This window comes from Sceloporus occidentalis, unplaced genomic scaffold (assembly GCF_023333645.1).
Source record: "Sceloporus occidentalis isolate IW3139 unplaced genomic scaffold, rSceOcc1.0.p SCAF_14, whole genome shotgun sequence".
Taxonomy (NCBI): Eukaryota; Metazoa; Chordata; class Lepidosauria; order Squamata; family Phrynosomatidae; genus Sceloporus; species Sceloporus occidentalis.
In genome coordinates, this window is record NW_028316994.1 from 19,129,061 (window position 1) to 19,148,901 (window position 19,841).

General features: G+C 49.6%; 1 protein-coding gene across 2 annotated transcripts in view; it reads right to left on the reverse strand.

Annotated features, from left to right (window-relative positions):
• Positions 1–1,455: 1,455 nt before the first annotated feature.
• Positions 1,456–19,841, reverse strand: part of GIGYF1 (GRB10 interacting GYF protein 1) — a 38,948-nt gene continuing 20,562 nt past the window's right edge. For both annotated transcript variants that reach the window (XM_089481100.1, XM_089481101.1), the window contains 14 exons: positions 19,244–19,403; positions 18,968–19,134; positions 17,015–17,115; positions 16,241–16,339; positions 14,269–14,369; positions 13,307–13,389; positions 13,038–13,187; positions 12,351–12,494; positions 12,038–12,214; positions 11,041–11,216; positions 9,839–10,002; positions 9,093–9,256; positions 8,424–8,565; positions 1,456–7,769 (listed from right to left, as the gene is read on the reverse strand). In XM_089481100.1, coding sequence (XP_089337226.1) covers positions 7,717–7,769; positions 8,424–8,565; positions 9,093–9,256; positions 9,839–10,002; positions 11,041–11,216; positions 12,038–12,214; positions 12,351–12,494; positions 13,038–13,187; positions 13,307–13,389; positions 14,269–14,369; positions 16,241–16,339; positions 17,015–17,115; positions 18,968–19,134; positions 19,244–19,403 — 1,881 coding nt within the window. In that variant the 3' untranslated portion in view covers positions 1,456–7,716. The remainder of the gene's footprint in view (positions 7,770–8,423; positions 8,566–9,092; positions 9,257–9,838; positions 10,003–11,040; positions 11,217–12,037; positions 12,215–12,350; positions 12,495–13,037; positions 13,188–13,306; positions 13,390–14,268; positions 14,370–16,240; positions 16,340–17,014; positions 17,116–18,967; positions 19,135–19,243; positions 19,404–19,841) is intronic.

Sequence of the window (19,841 nt, forward strand, 5' to 3'; positions counted from 1 at the left end):
CTTGCAAGGAAGGCAGAGTTTGCCTACGTTCCCTGTGCAGCTGAGAAGCCCCTCTATAAAAAGAGGGAACAGGTTGGGTGGAAGGTCCTATTTTACCAAGTATGGAGAACCAAAAACGGGAATGAATCAAGGCCTAGCTGGAAGAAACATGGACCTTGCTGGCCAGTGAGCCTTTCCCTTTGTAATTTATCAGAAACTTAGCTTCGTTTGAGGACAACCCCATCATTTCACCTTTCCAAAGGGTCCAGCCAGGATTACGCCTGTTGAGGATCTCCCTCAGAGGAGAATAAACCATACTTTGGGGCAAAAGGGTAAAAATACCCCCCCCCCCCCAAAATACTACAAGAGTAGGAAAATGCCAGCATGCCAGTTTTGTTTGGGGACAGAGTCTACAGTTGGCCCTCCACATTTGCAACTTTGACTTTTTACGGGTTTGAGTATTTCCAGTTTGATTAGTATGTCCTCTAGGAACCTCCAGGTCCTCCAGCATGTCTCTGCCAGATGTTGACCACAGAGTTGCGCTGGAAAACCTGCAAGTTCCTAGAGAGAACACTTCTCTAGGCATTTGTAAGTCCTCCAACCTGATTCTATGATCAATGTCTGGCAGAGATCTGCTATACAACCTGGAGATTCCCAAAGACGTGTCCTCTTAGGTAAAAAGAATAGGGCTTTTGTATTAGTGGGTTTTCCACATTTCTCCCCTGGTCCCAGTAAAGGTGGAGGGACCACTTTATGGCCCATCTTCCCCGCAAAAGAACAAAAGTCATGGCACAAATGCAGAGCTGGGTGAAATTCACCGGGGGGGGGGGGGGGATTCAAGTGCCATTAAGCAGCCATTTGGGCTTATTCTGGCACTACATCTTGCATAATGGCTGCTCCGGAGTCAACCCTTGGAGGATGCTAGAAGTCGGTGCAAAAACGGGGAATTGGCTTGCATATGCTTCACCATCCCTTGGTAAAGTTCCCATCAAGCTGGGCTGCAAGAAAGCTAGTAGTAGACAGCAGTGCTGCTCCAGAGCAAGAGGCACAGCAGCTGCTGACCCTTTCAACCTCAGAGGACAACGTTTCCCATGGTGCTCTCTTTGCCTTCGCAGACCATAATGAGTACTTGCACCATTCTTCTCAACGCTTGGGTTTTGAAACTAAAAACTGCACTTTTCAAGGCCTATTATGGCTGTTTGCACAGAGAATTTTGTTCTTTGTACCAAATTGAACCTTATTCAGCTCCAGTGAGATTCTCCACTATTCTTCATCTTAGGATTTGGTGAACCCATTTCCCACCTGCCATTTAAATGCTTTTTAATATTCTCTTCGTCCCTGTGCCCCTCCAAGTACGAAGCCCCTTTGCAGGAAGGGTGGCACCTCCTGGCCCTTGGCCACCAAAATGGAGGAGGAAGGAATGGGCGGCCAAGAGTGGCCCCCGAAAGTGAAAAAATCCAGTCCGGCCCACAGCCAAGCGTCACAACCATCTAAGTGTCTCTTTATTTCCTTGCAAACTTGCAGGGTGAAAAGGCAGGCAGGCTTATTTACAGAAGATGTACATAAGAGAGGCAGCTGGGGGAGGAAGAAGGAGCTATAGTACAGCGGAGGGAGAAGGGGTTTGGCATCTTAACACGCGGCAGCAAACAGGAGACCCCCCAACTGAGAAAAGCCCAGGTTCCTAGCGTTACACTGGAGGGGAAGGCAAGCAAAGCAAAGGGGCCAGTGGGGCTTATGTACATGGCGGGGAGGCTTCCTCCACCTTTAAGGCGCAGGGACAGACTCTGAAGGGTCCTGGCCCCCCTCCCCTGGGGACAGAAGCTATGCAAGGTCCAGTTTCTTTGGAGGAGGGCAGGGAAAAGTCTTCCTCCTTTTGTAGTGCTGCAGCGGCTCTGACGTGGCCTGCAAGAGGCCCAGCGCCCAGGAGTCCGGCGGGCAACTTGTTGTCCCCCCACAACACAACAGAGACACGAACCATTGTCTAAGTGAGTCCTTGGAGGGCAGCAGGGCTGTTGCAAGAAAACATTCAGCAAAGCAGAAAGGATTTGAGGCTGGGGATGAGCGGAGGTGCACTCCCTCTCCCCCACAAACACATATCCGCCAGCCCCGTCTTGGTTTCTGCCCATTTGCACCAGGAACAAAAAGAAGTTAATAAATCCAAAATCACACAAAAAACACAAACAGGTGAATAGTCTGTAAACATGTTTGCACTCTCAGTAGGAGCTTGGGAGGCCAAAGTCTGCAAGGGTCTCGGCGCGTCCCGTCACAGTTTCGTGTTAATACTTGAGGGATGGACCGCCTTGCCTCCGGGTCGGAGGGCAGCAGCAGAGCGAGGTAGATGGGCTTCTGGCCTGCAGGTGGCCAAGGAGGGCGAAAAGGCTTCCTTTGGAGGGTCCAGCGGGGTCCTCCCAGCAGCAGCAGCAGCAGCAGCGTCCGAGGGAGGGAGGGATGGATGATAGGAAGGAAGGGGCAAGGGTCCCTCGGTCTGTCCATCGCCACTCAGTCCACGCAGAAGCAGAACCCGGGCCCCGTCTCTGCGTTGTTCCCCTCCAACTGTGGCCTCAGGTGTGCTGGAAGGGTCCAGGGGTCTGGCGATATCAAAAAGGGCCGGCGGACACAAATCTTGCTCCCTGGGGCTGCCATCTTGTTCCTCTCCTCAGCTGAGCCAACAGAATTACGGCTACTTTCAAAGCATTTGCACCTGACAAACCCCTACATCAAAAAGCATCTCTCATTCTTGAAGCAAAACCCCCACCCACCCAAAGAAAGAAAGCGTATGACCATCACCAAACTCCTTCGGAAACCTCGCCTTCACGCAGAAGCAAGTTGTGTGTAGGGTTTAAGGCAGCCTTCGCCAACCGAGGGCCACCCGGATGGGTCAACGGGACCCGGCTGGGGGAGGCTGATTTAAGGCATCAGAACAAATACAACCAAAGCCCCCCAACAGAGAAGAGTAGTCACTAGTTTGGGGAACGAGGGAAAGAAGGGGGGAAACCCAACTCAGCAACACAATTCTCCCATCCCTCCATGAGAGCCAAAGCACTTGACCTCATCCCAATTGCAGACAAAGGGGGTACTTTTAGGACCCCCCACTCGCTGCCTATACTTGAGGGGACCCCCAGAAATTGCCACTAAAGTGATTTTAAAAAACCCTCCCTCCCTCCCTCCCTCCCGCATTAAAACCACACACAATTGCTGCATAGCATTTTGCTTCTGTCGCTGAATTTTGTAGCTGATTCTAACTTATTCTCTTGGCATGCAACACTGGCTCTGGCTCTTCTTTCTCCTGGTGTCCCAAAACACACACCATTTTAAAAAATAATAATACAACCAACACCTGAAAAACCAACACACAACTCCCCCCCCACTTACCCCTCCCCATGGCATCCAAGAAGTTTAGCTGACACATTTTAAAAATAAAAGCAAAACAACAAAATACATTCATGGTCACATTCCAGACGGTTACCAAAAAAGAACGAAAAAGTCAATTAAAATATCTTTTACAAAAAAAGAGAATAATTGCGCCCCTGGCGCCCCCCCCCCCCCAAATGCACACACTCACAAATTGTCTTATGAAAAGAGAAACTGGCATAAAAATTACATCAAGGAAGCTGCACCAACTTGGGGAGAAAATGCGTCCGATGGGGCAGCTTCACCCCAAGCCTCCCAAAACAAGCCTGCATTTTGCTCTTCACATTTGGAGGGTTCCTTCTCTTTCAAACACATACAGAACAACAATAGACACAGAACTGAGGTTGGGGGGACTCAAGGCTGCCCCCCAAGTAAGCATCCCCCAACTCCCGCCGGGCCTTTCCCCTTCCCAGCTGCAAAAGCGCAACCCTTTCCAGCTTCTTTGTGTGCTACAGTTCTCCTTGCTTATGATTTCTGCTCCTTATTGCTAAGTGATAGGTATTAAAAATCAAAAATCTATAATACTGGCGGTGGAGATGGGGGGGGGGGAGAGAAGCCTTACGCCTGTTGCCTCCCCCCCTCCGACAATGGATTGTTTTTTCCTTAGAAAAGTGGTAAGGCAACACTTCATACGCACAAACACACACACAAATGATTTCCCAACTTTTGTCTTGAAAACAAATGTTATTTACAGAAGAGGAGAAGGAGAAAGGGACGGGAGACATTCCTACAAAAACAGGAGATGGAGATCTCTCTCCTGTTTTTGCACATGCAAGCAAGAAGAGGAGAAAAAGAGGCCAGGAGTCGAGTGAGAATCCACCCGTTGTGTCTTCCTCCCTCCCTCCCTCGCACACACACACACACTCACACCCTAACCAGCCCACAGGATTTCAGGCAAAGGGCTGAGGAGTCCTGTACTATAAGCCAGCTCTTAATGTAAACTTTGCTCGTACCTTGATTTTCAGAAGGAAAAGAAGTCTTAGGATTACTTGAATTCCCATCCTGCTGGAAAGGTTTTGGTGCAAAAGAAAGGGAAAATAAAAAGGTAATGTGGCCGGAAGATTTGGGGTGGGGCACGTTCCCCAACTCCACCGCGGCAGACTCTGCAAAGTAAAGCATGCGACTCAAGAGGAGGATCCAACAGGTCAAAATATTAAAAATCAAAAGACAGCCCTTGTTTGGAAAAGGCAAGCGAGGAAGAAGCTCTTACGCACATGCATTCTTGAGGCGACGTCCAAAGGAGGAGGAGAACTGGACTGGTCCAAGGGACGATTCCAAGATGGCATTGTGGTTGTCCCTCGGGAGCCAAAAGTCACAGGAGGCAACAATGGGGGCAAGGTGAGGCCAAGCCAAGCCAAGCCAGCCTCCCTTTTGGTGCCAGCGCTGGGGCAGGGAAATGTCCAGAGCCACTGATAACGGAGCCCAGAGTCATTGCCGGTGGGCAGCTGTGTCCAAAAGGTCTCTTCTGTGGCTCAATACTGACCAAAAAGGGAGGAGAGGCAAAGAGGGGCAGAGATGCCCACGGTGAGTTCATGTCCCAGAAAGTGGCAGCCCTCCAGCCCCAGCGAGGCGAGAAAACGGGGGGCACAGGAAGCATCCTTGGTCCCCTCCTCCTCCTCCTCCTCCCTTGTAACACAGGAACCATTAAAACATCACAGTATTAATGACAAGGACTATTGAAATTATGACACACACGCAGCCAGTCCCACACACACAGCTCCACGTTCCTTCTTCAGCCGGAGTTGTGGTCTCAGCACAGCTTGGTACCATATGAGAAACCCCCCACCTCCCCCAAAAAGAAGGTCCTTTACCATTTTGGTCATGAAGGGGAAAATGGTTCTTGGTGGTGGTGGTACACACTCAAAGCCTGCACTGATTGTGTTCTTTTCATCCCAAGAGAGGGAGAAGAAAACCACACACATACAAAGAGGAGAGAGGGGAACAAAAACATGGCACCCGTGGAAAGAGGATTCCGTCTCCACCTGTGCAACCCATTGTGGGCACAAAAACAGCCAGTCCCAACGGAGCAAACAGGGGAAGGGTGCGGGTTTTCCAGGCGCCTCACACCCCAACTTTCAACTTCCAAGAAGAAGGAATTTTTTTTTGGGGGGGGGGACATGGGAGAGGAGGGGAAAAAGTGATGCTTGTGGCCAGTCCCCACCACCTCTCTTCCTCTGAATGCATTTTGCAGAGTTTGGAGCGATGTGCATTGGCAGAGAGCGAGAGAGAAAGTGTGCCAATTGTTTGCGTACAGAGACACATGCACCCACACACCCGTTCGCCCCTCTGCCTCTCCAGGACCACGGAGTAAGTACCCTGTGTGCGCCACCAGCCCCTGCGGGACCCAGGATACGATTGTAAACAAAAGAAAAGAAACAATGCTCCTTCTCAGCTAATCCCTCCCACCCCAATCTATTCAAGCAAAATTATGTTGGGATAGATATAGAGAGATATAACACAGATACTGTGTGTAGGTATGTGTGTGTATACACAAACACACACACACACACACACACACACACACACACACACACACAGAGAGAGTGCTATGCAGCCACAAAAAACATGTACAGAAATGTTTGCCCCTAAACAGAGGTATTGGGAGGGGGTTTTAACTCTTTTAGCACCACCAGAGCTCTAACAGACCAGAGACGAACAGCTTCCTTAAGGGGGGAAACTCAGCCCTGCACAAAACCACAACTGTCATCCCCTCTCTCTTGCTCACACTCCATGGACAAAGGGAACTTGCGGTGGCCTGTCGGGTGATGAATACTGTCAACAGGCAGCTTTTTTGGGTCGGGGAGAGATAACGGTGGCTCCGGAGCAAAAGCGGTCACCCGAGTCGGATACATTCATTTCTGTTTCCAGCGCATGCAGAAGAGCCCCGAGGCGGACGCCCGCATGGGAATGCGAGTCTTTCTCTGCACCCTTCGCCAAAAGAAAAACTTCCAGTATGATTTGACTCCCATCTGTATACAGGTATGCAAAACCAAAATGAAAATAGAGGAGGATGGTGCAGAGGTGCCCAAGGGGTCCAAGGGGGCCGGAGAAAAGACGAGTCCTCAAAAATTAAAGACTCACAACATTCGGCGCTTTTCTTCTCGTATTTCTTTTTAAAAAGTGCATCTCACACCCACAGAAGAGTCGCTGAAGGAAAAAAAACATTTTGCTGAAGAACTGCAGCATTATATATATATATATATATATATATATATATATATGTTGTCCATTGGGAGGTTTGGGGAGCAATCCAGAAGGAAGAAGAATGGAGGAGCCACAGGATGGATTCCCAGAAGAAGCATCTGGAGCCGACCGCAGGGAAACGGGTCCGGGATTCACCATTTTTTGTGGGGAAGGAAGAGCAAAGCAGCTTCTGGGACCAACCCGCTTTATCATTAGTGTGTGAAATTCATCTTTCTTTCTTTTTTGTTGCAAGATTTTCTTCTTTTTTCTTAATAAAACCCCCAAGTCGAACAGAATTGTACATCCAGAAGAAGGGGAAATGAGGAGGGAGACAAGGAGGGCAGGCCTTTTTGTGCAATTCTTTTTTCAAAACAAAAAACAAAAAAACTGACGACAATAAACCATCCAACAAAAGTCTTATATAAAATGGCCTCTTTGTAAGAGAAAATATACTGTGCGGAATAAGAGTCTCAACAGTATTTACACGTTCATCTAGACGTATCCAAAAAAAGGAGGAAAATAAAATAAAATTAAAAAACAACAACACAGTTCTTTTTTTCTAAGTGCATTTCTTCAAGTTTTTTGTCTTATAAATCATTTTATATCAAGCCTCTGTGAAAATGCCATTCACATTTTTTAAACTTATATCCTCATGTGAAAAATAAGTGTTTTCTTTTTTAAAGATAAACTTTTTGTAGGTTTTTTAAACTTCTTTTTTTTTAAAAAAAAATGTCTTCCAGAAGAAACTCCAAAAAAAGTATTTTTTCCTTTTTTTCCCTCTTTTCTTTTGAATCTGTAACAAGTCACTGTAAAAAAACCAAAGTTCTGATAAAGTGCATGGCAGAAAAAAAGTCTTTTGTTCATTTTTAAGGTGCTTTTTTGCAAGGAAAGAAGTGCTTGGACGTCCTCCTGGCATCCTGGTCCGACTGATCCGTGCCGCCACTGACCGCTCTTCCGCGCGGAAGGGGGGGAGGAGGGCAGGGAACGGAGCCCCCGCCGCCTCTCCTGCAGTGCACTGAAATTCAGCCGAAACTGAAATTGGTTAAAATCAAGGCAGCAGCGGCAGAAGAGGAGAGAAGAGAGAACAGAAAGAGAGAGGAGAGAGAGAGAAGAGAGAGATTCCTATTGCTGTGAGGCGCTCAGTCAGTAGTCTTCCACTGTTTCCAACTCGCTTGAGGAGCCATGAAGGGCATAGCCTGAAGGAGAGAGGAGATGGGGAGACACTGAGGTCAGTCCATGGGGCATCATCACAGAATCCCCAAGAAGCCCCATCCAACCCCCCTTTGGCACCATCCAAGCCCTCCATGTCACCAATGGCCATCCAGCCTCTTTTCAAAAACCTCCAACAAAGGAGACTGCACCACCCACCAAGTCTTCCACTATCTAAAATCGTTTTCAGGAGGTTCTCTTTATATCTAGGTGGAATCTCTTCCTGTAGTTTGAATTCCTCCAGAGGGAGAGGGGGCTTCCAATGGACCCAGGGTGACGATGGTAGGGTGACACAGGGGAACAAATCCTTCCCCTTTGGGCCAACAAGGCTCTTTGGGCTCAAAGGATCTACGCCAGTTTTCAAACCCAGGAGTTGATGTCCAATAACTTCCAGGTCTGTCTGGGGTTGCAACGTGTGGCTTGCAAGAGGGTAATGGGGCAAAGAAGAGGCTCCCAGGCTGGCTGAAGGAGGACCGCAGCCGAGAAGGGCTCTTCTCCAGCATCCCATATATGCTATGCCCCCTCCCTACCCTCCTCTGGACATAGGGATGGCTGGGGCAAAGCCCCTCCCTAGTCCCCAAATAGGCCCAGAACTACTGCCTCTCTCCCAACCCTTCCCACAGGTCCCCCAAGAACCTGACCAAGGATGCTGGGATCTGCATGGATCATCACAGGACGCCTCTTGCTCTTCATGGCTTGGCTGCTCTCAAAAGATGACATCTTGGGATTGTGGTTGGACTGGAAAAGGGACTGCAGGCTGCTGGGGCTCAGCCAGGCGGCTTCCTGCAAGGAGGGATGTTACAAAAAAAGTGAGTCAAGGAGAATAGAGGCATGCTGGGGGCGGGGTGGCCAGGCCAGCAGCGGAGGCTCAACCGCCTTCTGCTCCCTAAGAACAAAACCATGATGGAGAAGAACAGCCAGTTGCTGAGGAGGAGGTTGGGGAGAACAGGAAGGCTTAAGGATGTTCAGAGGCAAATCCCACTCCATACAGCATCACTTCTGCTGGGAAAACCTCTGCCATGAAACAGAGGGACTTGATACAGACTCATGTCAGCAATGGACAGGAGGAGGGGGAAGAAGGAGGGGGCACGTAAGGCGGCGTTTTCTGGAGGCAGAGCTCAGACTTCTCTGTCTTTGGAGTTTCAAATGGATGGGCTGGAGGGAGCAGGGAGCCCGGATTCTGCCAGGGAGGCAACAGGCACCTCTAAAGCCATTCCCAAAGGCTGAGGTGGGGGGAGAGACCATGACCCTGCACAAGGCCCACTCCCTGCTGCCTCCCAGAGCCCCCCACCCCTTGCCAGGCTCCATACCTGCTGCTGCTGGCGCTGCTGATTGGCTCTCTGCTTGGCACGGCGCTCAAGGAACTGCTTTGCGAACTCTTTGGCTTCCAGGGTGTCTCCCAGATAGGAGCGGATGCAGTCATGGACATCGTAGGGGGACTCCACCTCCTTCAGGAATGCTACCACAGTGGGGACTGGTTGGGAAATGGGGAGACAAGAGGTGAGGCATGAGGATGGGGAGCTACCTGTACCCTCACAGAAGATGGATGGATGGAAGGATAGCACCTGGCACCAGCCATTCCTCCTCTTTGCCCACCTTGGACCCTGGGCCCCTGGCTTCTTTCAGAGGGGCTACAACTCAGCATTGAGAGGCTCCCTGGCTCAGCCCTCACCAGCACAGCCCGACTGTCTGGCTAGGAAAAGCTTCTCCCAATGGATCTGACTTGGCATAAGGCTCTCCTCCTTCTGAGAGCAGGGCTGCTCTTTTGGGGTGAGAGGCACAAACCTCAAACTCCCGGGAATTGTACCAATGTTTTCATTTTGCCTGTGGGAGGTTGGTGTTTTCGATGGCTACCTCATTTGTTGTCTCTGTGTTCCCTCCCCCAGTTCATACTCTGCCTTCCAATGAGAGGAGTGGGAGCAGACATTCAGCCACACCAGGTGCCTTGGACATGTGGCATGTGCAAAAGCAGCCTTTTGGGACCCGGGGTCAGAGGAATCTGTCTCCTTGCTTCCCTCCCTGGAGCTGCCTTCCTCCTGCTGCTCTCCCCGCCTACCATCAAGGTTGCTGGAGGTATTGAGGGCATGCAGCATCTGCTCACACCACTGGGTGAACCCGTCCTGCGGGGGCGGCTTGTGGAACCCCTGCAGCAGCTTCAGGAGCTTCTCCTCCTCATCGGTCTTCTTTCGGCCCTGCCGACAGGAGGCACTGTATGTGTCCCTGTTGTGGGAAAGGAAGTCAGAGGATGTGGCTCATTCTTTGCTGCAGTGAGAGGGCTTTATAGGTAATAACCAACACCTTATACTGTGCCTGGAAGCTAATGGGCAGCCAGTGTAGGGATTTTAAAATAGGTGTTATACAATCAAATTTGGAACTCCCTGTCACCAATCTGGCTGCATATTTTGGACCAATTGTAGCTTCCGAACATGGCATAAGGTTGCCCCACACAGAGCTCATTGCAGAAATCAAGATGAGAGGTTACCAGTGAATGTACAACCGTTTCTAGGTTGTTTTCCTGTTGCAGGAATGGTCGCAGCTGGTGAATCAGCTGAAGCTGATAATGGGCGCTTCTGACTGTCACATCCAGCTGGGATGACAACTGAAGCAACAGGTCCAGGAGCATCCCCCAAGCTACGGACATAGTCCTTTAGGGGAAGTGTGACCCCGTCCAGAACTGGAGAGCTTAACACGATACCCGGATTGAGATTGCCTACAGCGAGTACTTCCATTTTATCTGCATTCAATTTAAGTCTATTTTCCCTCATCCAATCCATTACTATTGGAAAACCCTGAGAAAGAAGATTCTAGAGAAGCAAAAAGCCTCATTGTTCAGGACTCTGTGTGAAAATCACACCTGGGTTTTTCCCCATGAAACAAATTTCTGGCCAAGAGTATCACAGCTTTGTGCACAAAACTGGAAAAAACAAACAAGCCAAACAGCTGGCTGCTAGTGAATTACATCTTCAGGAGACATAGTACTGAAGACACAGCTCCATGATATACGCATTGTCTCCCAACATAGGATTTTAGCGACCATTTTGTGTGGAAAAAAGCCACACGTGTTGTTTTTTTCCTGAAACAAATCTCAAACTCCAGGTAGTCTGTGAAAACTATGAAATTTTCAAGGATTTCCTTGCCTTTGGAAGAAAAACAGTAACGCCCTTCTTTCATAAGGACTTTCCTCCCTCAGTGGGGACACACAGACACACTGCTGCATATGCACGCACGCACGCCCTCTGCCCCACCGGCCCTACTTACCCCAGAGAGGGGCTGCTCCGGCTGTTCTTCAGGCCCAGGCTCCGGGCCAGGGGTCCGGCGTTCTTCATGCTCTCCTCCCAGAGGCTGATGGAACTGTTCTTGTCGTGCCCTCCCCAGAGCGAGCCCGAATCCACTCCCCACTGTGACTGGAGGCTGGCCAGGCTGTGACTGCCATGCTATGGAACAAAACGGGTGAAGAAGGAGGATGCAGGTCATTCTCACATGCAGAACGCAACACCCTCTGGAATGCCTCCAAACATTGCATTCCCAGCTTGGAAGCATGTCCCCCCCACTCCCCACACACAGGTGCCACTGTCCACCCAAGCCCTACTCCTGTCCAAAAGCAGAGGAGGAATGAGGCACCCACCCTGTTGGAGACACAGATACAGGTGCCCTGGTTTTTAGGAAACAATGGGGCAAAGTCAGGGGTTGGGGAGTCTCTGGAAACTATAAAAGGCCCTTGCCTCCAACACTCAAAAGCCATCCCTGGATGGAGGGCTTTAATTCCCAGAGTTCCTCTCAAACCTTCCCCTCTCTGTGAATCAGTTCACTGTGTCACCTGAGGACAACCTCTGCTATATAAGGACAGGAAAGGGGAGGGCTGGAAAAAAAGTAAAATAAATAGAGAAAAAGGAAGGAAGGGAGGGAGGGAGGAGCAAGCCAATTGAGGAAAAAATCCCAGGAACGTGAAGACAGGAGATGGCTATGGCTGTGTTTCCCCCATCTATCACAGAAAGTAGGATCTCCTTCCATCTCCTTTTGCCCAGAAGGAAGATTCCAAACAGATCTGTCCCCTCCTCACCCCCAAGCAGATCCCACAAAGGTGTGCGTTTCAAAGGGGAGCTTTTATCTCAGCACCTACGCCTGAACAGGATTGACTAGGGAGCCTCCCGGAGTGGACACCAGGCAGGAATGACCACTCAAGGGGGTAAGGCGTCTCAAGAGCCAAAGCCCACCCGAGGCAGGCTCAAGAGGAGAGAGACAGGGTCAGACTCACCCCCCTTGACTGCCCCCTTTGCTGCTGCTTCTGCAGGTGCCTCTCACTCTCCTGCTGTAGCTCCAGCAGGGCCTTCATGGAGACGCTCTGCTTGGACAGACCACCCCACAGTGGATGTGAATTCTGCTGCTGCTGTTGCTGTTGGAGCAGCTTCAGAAGAAGCTCCTGCTGCCGACACTAGAGGGGGAGAGCAAGAAAAGCAGTATATGAGGGGTGGGAGGTCAGCTCGGTCCTTCTATTTTCCCAGCAAGCTCTGGGGCAGGAGCAAAGACCGCCAGCTCCACACCACCAACAGCCCCGAGGTAAGGCTCACTTCTTCCCGTGCTTCCCGTAGTTCTCGGCAGGCCCGGGCATCCCCCATCTTCTGGATGTCGGCGATGCTAAAGCTGTTCTGGCTGGAGGAGTTGCTGTTGATAGACTGCTGACCCCAGGAGGAAGAGGTGGAAGAAGAGGATAGCTGGGGGGGGAAAGAGAAGGTGGGGAGAAAAACCACCAGGTCTTAAATCCATAAGAGTCCGCCTCTAATGGACCCACAAGGCTCACCAACCTTGCTCTTTGAGGGCCCCTTCCTCTCTCTCTCTCGGGGACTGACCCCGCCATCTACACCAATGATTGCCCTCCATGCATTTGGACTTCAGCTCCCAGAAGCCCAGCTATTTTGGCCAATGCTCTGGGATTATGGAAGCTGAAACACCTGGAATGGCAGAGTTTGGGAATCACTGACCTACACTCTCAGGGAAAAACTCCATGATCACCCAGCCTTAATCTTTGCACTTTAAATCTTTCCCCACCCCAAGAGCTCAGTCTCAGCCTGCAAGCATTATGCTGCCTTCCAGGAATGGGGCCTTTTCCCTCTCCATGCCAGCCTGAAAGCTGTCAGTTCCAGGTTCTTCTGGAGGAAGGAGAGGCAGAAGAGTTATCTGACTCCCAGCTGCCCCACAAGTGGTAACCAGGCAGAAGGTGACACTGTGGTTGTAGTGTGCCAAAGCTGGGTCCCCACCTGCACATGAGGGGCAGTGCCAGCACTCGCCCTCGCCTGCTTGCGCCGGAAGAGCTCCTCCTCCTCGCGCCGCTTTTGCTCCTCCTGGCGCCGTTTCCGCTCCTCTTCATCCCGCTTGGCCCTGAGTTCTGCGCCTCTCCGCTCTTGCAGCTGTGGGGCAGGAAAGGAATGAGTAGCCTAGGGGGCAGGGAGGAAGAAGGTGCCCCCTGCCAGCTTGCTCAACCCCACCGTCTCCAACCACCCTCCACAAGTGGGTTGTCTCTGCTCACTTTCTGTTGCAGCTGAAGTTGTTCTAAGATTGGACCCTGAGTTGAAGAATTAATTGGAATATCCCATAAACTGGCTTCACCGCCTGCAAGAAAAAGAGGGTAGCGGGGGGGGGGGGGGGGAGGAAGAGGAAGGAGTTGCAATAACACAAACTAGACGGCTGTAGTGTTTACCTTGAGATCAGCATTTGCTCTGTATGCACGCTCTCTCTCTCACACACGCACACAGACAAACACAGAGGCACGTAAGGGGTGGGAATCATAAATCCCGTCAGATGTTTCTCAACTGCAACTCCCAGACCTGAAGAAACACACCATTACTCCGCATCCAGCTGCAAGCACAAACTGGATGCCCCTCTACTCTACTTTCCTCCACCCTGCACTGGCCAGTAACTGACTGGGTGCAACATGCGCAAAGTAGGCTTTTGTGGGAAAGAGACAGAGAGTGTAGTACCCGCTGGGCAGGATGCTGGCCCCCCTTCACACGAAACATCCATTCAAAAGGAGAGACGGGTGTCAGGTCTGTGACAATCATAACCCCGACTGAGGAAGACTTATCTGAAAGCCCCTCTTCCCACACACCCCTCATGCTGAGCACAGAAAGAGAGGGAAAGAGAGTGCAAACATTCATGTCTAGCAGAAACCCATTTACACCTTTTTAAATATAAATAATTGGGTGACCCCAAGAGACACACAAAGTAGGAGGGAAGAGTGAACATCCAAGCTCATGCTTGCTTTGCCTTTCATGTTATTCATACCCACAACAACACTGCAAGGCAGCTAATGAATACTGCCATTTTGACACAGGGCTGAGAAGGAATATGACCCAAGAAGGAAGCTGCCACTATATCCCACTCAAGAGATTCTGTTGCTCTTCCACCAAGGCAAAGACCACTTTGTCCAAGACCCTTCTGTCCTCTCTCTCTCTCTCTCTCTCTCACACACACACACACACAGAAACTGACCTGCTTGCGGTGAGGCTGAGGTATGTGCGTCCCACAGGGACCCGGTGTCTGGCACAGATATAGATCGGTTCATAGAAGGAATTATCCCTTGCTCCCCTGATCTGAAAGATAAGCAAAATGGCAACGCTCAACAAAAACAAATGGCCCAGAGAGAGGGGTGTGATGTTGTGAAATTGTACAGATGCTGTTGTGTTTCTAAGAGGAGGTATGCTAAGAGGAGTAGTCTGTGGGGAGGGGTGCCAGAGATACTGGGTGATGTGCTTTTGAAACTAGTTTTGAGTTTGGGTTACTGAGTCTAGACAATGAGAGGTAGAAAAGGACACAGCCAGGTTTTTAGTTGGTTCATTTTTGGTCAGCGAGGAAAGAGGTATGATATGTACATCTGATAGAGATCAATAGTGAAATAAGTAACTACTAAGCAACTGCAGATTATAACCACATGCTTCAGCATACTAAGCAATCTTGAGTGTATGCTTGCCTTCTATATAATAAGCCTTTTAAAAAATTAGGTTGGTGTTAAGTCTTGTTGGGTTGGGTGTCTGGTACTAGTGGTCGGTTTCTGGTGTGTAGTACCTCTGGGGACTGGTGATATGTGAGAATAAAGGAATCCACAGAGAGAGAGAGAGAGAGAGAGAGAGAGAGTCAACACAGTTTATGTCATAAAGTGTGATAGCAACTGGACGGACTTGGAAAATGGGACAGAGAGTGGTTAGAGAACAGTCACCAACCTAGAGTGAGGAAGACCAAATGGCCTTTAGGAGACAAGGAGGTGAAGGTAGGCAGGGAAACTTGTCCAATTTCCATCTGGCACTATATCCTTATAGTCGTGCAGTGCAAGGGTGTGAATGTTGGACTAGGACTCTGGGAGACCGGATTTCAAATCCTTGTTCAGCCACAGAAACCCACTGGGTAGCCATGGAAAAGTCACTTTCTCTCAGCCTCAGAGGAAGACAGGGCAACCCTCCTTTGAATGAATTCTACTGAGAAAGTCCTCTGAATTAAGGCTGCTACCAGTTGATATCCATTTGAAGGTACATATTAACAACTGCATACTATGGGGAGAAGCCAGGTTTGGGGTGGAGAGCTGTACCACCTGCAAGCAAGGACTGGGTGTCCAAAGGTGGGCAAGAGAGTGGGGCCTCCCTGATCTCTCATCTGTCTTTTCCTTCCTTAGAGTGATGCTCTCAGGGATGACTCTGCTCCCTTCTTCTTCATTCATAGTCTCCCTCTCATTCTCTCTCTAGCAACAATAATATCCCAAACTGCTTTCTTCTGTCTCTAGGTGGTGCTCTAACAGCAGCAGAAACAGCCAACAATCTCTATTTGGTTTAACATTCCTGTAAGCCCACTGCATGAGCTGCTCTAAGAGTGTGCTGCAGTCCACAAAAGGTTATACAAAAGCCAAACCAAATGTGTTCATCCTGGATATGCCAGAAAGGTCCAAAACACACTGCAGAAACAATCCAGTCTGAGACTGCTTTAACTGCCCTGGCCCATTCTTGCAACTTAATCAAGTGCAAGGCATTCTATAAGTAAGAGCTGTGTGTCCAAATGGCCCCACACTCCTGGCTTTTGGAGACCAATAGACACATATCCAATTTAATTTATTCAAAGTATTTATATATCGCCTGCCAGTCCTCAATTTAATTAGTGAGACACATGATTCCCACTTCTATTTCAAAAACTTCTGCAAGGTAATGCAAACCAAAAACAAAAATAATGTCCAGGTCAGTTGTGTTTTCGAACAGCTTTTCTAAGCTTCAACCAGAGTTTCAGGTATTTTTAAACTTTCTAATGCAGTTATTTTCTAGAGCAGGACAGTAAAAATTTTCAATGCAATTGGAACAGCAGGATTACATGTAGCGGAGAAGATTCAAATGGGAAAACAGACAAACACTGTCATGAGCATTGACTTTTTTTGGCAGGGCAGAATAGTGAAAGTGTTACAGTAATCCCGGGGGAAGGGACTTGCCTCGGTTTGAGAGCCTGCAGCTGCTGGAGGAAGGTGGTGAGTTGCTGGGGTGTCAGGTCGCCCGTGGCCAGCTTCTGCTGGAGGGCATACTGCTGCCTGCTGTGGAAAGAAGGACGCAGAGGCATGATGAACTCAACCATGGCAAACCTCCTCTGTACAAATCTTGTCAATAAAACCCATGATAGGGTTGTAACAAGTTGGAAATGAAGGCACAAACAACAACAGAATGACAGCAATATCAACATCCCTTGGGCTTCTAAAGGGAGAGTATGCCATAATGGTGGTGGGGGGGTACCACAACAGAGAAGGCCCTGTCCTACATCTTTCTGAGAGCCTCCTACTCTGGTGAGATACAGAGGGCCTCCAACTCAAACCTTGGGCAGACACAGGTATGGAGAAACAGTCCTTCACATACTGAGGCCCCAGCCCATTTAGGGCTCTAAACTTCATCGCCAGTATTTTGAATTCAAACCAGAAATGCAGTGCAATTCTTTTAAAGCCAGTGTAATATGGCTTATATAAACTGTTCTTGCCAGCAGTCTTGCTGCTGCATTTTGCTCTAGATGCAGCGTCCAAGCAGTCTTCAAGGGCAGCCCACATATACTGCATTGCAACAGTCCAACTGGGAAAGTTACCCCTGTTTTTCTTAGGGTTCCCTGGCTGTTCAAGGTTCCAGTCAGCTGGTGCTATGGAAGGCTCCAGCTAAGCCAGGCTGCTCATGGAGGCTGAGGAAGGAGGCCCGGCTTAGGGCCCAGGGCGGCAGCCCAGAATTACCTGCTGAAAAGCTGAAGCAACTGTTGGTGCTGCAGCTGCTGGTAGAGAGCGGCTGCAGCCAGTTCTTGCTGCTTCTTCAAACGCTCCTGGTCCATGTTTCCCTGGGTGAGCGGGAGAGCAGAAAGAGAAAGCGTTTTACGGTCACAGTCCAGATCACAAGGACAGACTTGGCAAGAGCACAAGATGGTGGGAACACAGAGAGGCATAAGAGACAAAACTAAGAAAGCACCCTGTAGAATTTGCAGGGAGAAATCAGAGACATGTCTCAAAGTACTCAGCTGGTATCGGCTTGACAGGCCCTCTCCATCATAAGGCAGCCATCTATAGTGTACTTTCAGGCATGTCTCTGGTTTTCCCCCGAGAACAAGGAGGTAGACAAAGAGAAGCAAGAAATGGTTCCTTTGCTAACCTCCGTCATCACTCACTGAACATCAAAATAGGTTATCCGAACACACACACACACACACACACACACACTCTTATGTGATGTGCCCCACCTCACAGGGAGGGTTTTTCAATGGTACAAAGAGCTAGTTTCTCTGACTCCATGCCCTGCGTCTCACAACCTCCACTTCCTGAGATTGAGAAGGGAAGCAGTGGTGGTGGTCGGGGGACTCAGTGCCCAGTCAAAATGCTCACCTCTTCCCAAAATCACAAGTGGTGGAGCTGGATGGGGATGGAAATGGAACCATTTTCAGTTTAATTTTCAACTATTTTCAAGGAGAAGGGGCAGCTTTTTCAAACTCCTTGTACCGATCAGAGGGCTACTGTTTCTACTCCCACAACCCTCCAAAATCTCCCAAGATGAAGCTAAGCCATCAACCAGCACTGCTCTAGAGGAGGGAGTTGTCCATCCTCTTGACAGAGCTGGCACCTTTACTAGCAGGGCACCCACCAATTTCTTTGGCTGTGCCTGATGCTGAAAGAGGAGAGGGAGTCAGATTCCTTTGTGTGGGGGCTTCACTTGGTTGCCCACATGCCCCATTACTATGACATTCAACCTGAGGATCTTCTAGATGCTCTCAAGGTCCCTGTGCTAGACCTTACTTGTCTAATCCCACCAATGGACATCACCATCACCCTTGAATAACTGCTGCTTCTACAGACACCTTGTGCCTGAACTCAAGCATTCCCATATCACTTATGTAAAATTCTGGGATGCAGAATTTTGTATACAACAAAAAATAATTTATTAAACAGAGGTTCAACATAAAGTTAAAGATTACTTATTTAACACAACTACATCCTGACTGACCCTCAAAAACTAACTCCCATCTCTGACTCTTAAGCCTAGCAAACTGACCTGATTCTTAACTCTCCTCTATCTCCAATGCTAATTCTTCTCCTATCTCAAACTCTTATTCCTCACTGTCCAACTGCCACACACACAACAGCCTTTTTAAAGATCCCATTCATTCAGCCAATCACTCTCAACAGATCACTTACCAGATTACATTTACTATAGATTACATGCATAACCATACTTCTCTAGTAAGTAAACACAATATTTTTTTAAAGAAAAGTCTGTAACATTACACTCAGCACCAGCTATGTGGGCATGCACCATCCAAAAATGAGGGCAAGTGTGTCCTTTCCTGCTGATGAAACTGTTTTAGCTGCTGTCCCCCCTTGAATGAGTTTCAAGCCATTACTGTTTTTATTAGCCCTGCTTATAAATGTCTGAAGGTGGGCTCAAAACTGCATCCACCCAAGAAGGAAAACAAGTCAAGGGCACTGCCTCCCTCACACCCGAATCTCAGAGCCACCTCCCAATGGCCACTCGGGGGTTCTGGCAGTTGTAGCCCAAGAAGAAGAGAGGAGCTTTTCCATGATCTGCCTACCTAGTTCCTGCCATCCCAAGGACTGCTTTGCTGTTGCTCCCTATAGTGAGGTGGAGGGTAGACCAAAGTCTTCCTGGCCAAGAACCCACTTCCCCCCAAAGAAAGTGCTCACCAGTAACGGCGGAGGTGATGGACCTGGAGCAAAAGGCACTCTTCCCCACATCTTGATGACTTCTCCCAGTGGCTGGAAGCCCTCATCACAGCCCCGCTTCACCAGCAGCGACATCGTGAAGTAGCCAGCCTGGAACCACTCCGCCATCTCCTGAGTCGTGAAGGGCCCTGGGGGTGGGCAAAGGAGAACAGGTGACCCACTGCCCAGCCGGTTTGTCCCCAGGGCAGGTAGGCATGTGTGCATGCCTGCATGACTCTCTTCATGATCCACACTGACCTTGGATCTCCCCCTGGGGATCCTTGTAGAACCACTTCATGGCTGCTTCGTGGGATAGTGGCAAGGCAGCGGCTGTGTTGCGGTGATCCACAATGGTCTGGGTGAAGTGCTCCTCCTCTAGTGAGCTGTCTTGCAAGGATGCCACCATCTTCTCGGCTTCCTGGAGGGGAAAGAGGGGAAACAACAGGAAGGAGTTTTAGGAGGGGCGATCAGTTCAGGAGACACAGCCAGATACAGTATGACCGTGTCTTCCTGCACAGCCGGAGGGAGACAGGTGCCATCCGAGAAAAAAAGTAGAAGTCTGGAACAGGAGGGAAGGCTTTCTCTGTCCTCACCCATTTGCAACAAGCAAGAATGTTAGTCCTGGCAGCACTTGGCTAACAAGGAATGCCATCCCTTGTGACTTTCATACCTGCCCTTGTGACCCAAAGGGGAAGCGAAAGTCCACTCCCCTTTCTCCTTTCCTGCTAGCTGCTGGCAGAGTTCTGAGACCCCTAAGGAGGCAAAGCTTTCTGGAGCCTGAGAATTCATCAGACCATAGAAAGGAGTGTTTTGCTTCATGGGGGTCCCCCTTCAGGGTTCTGTGTTCCTCAAGTGG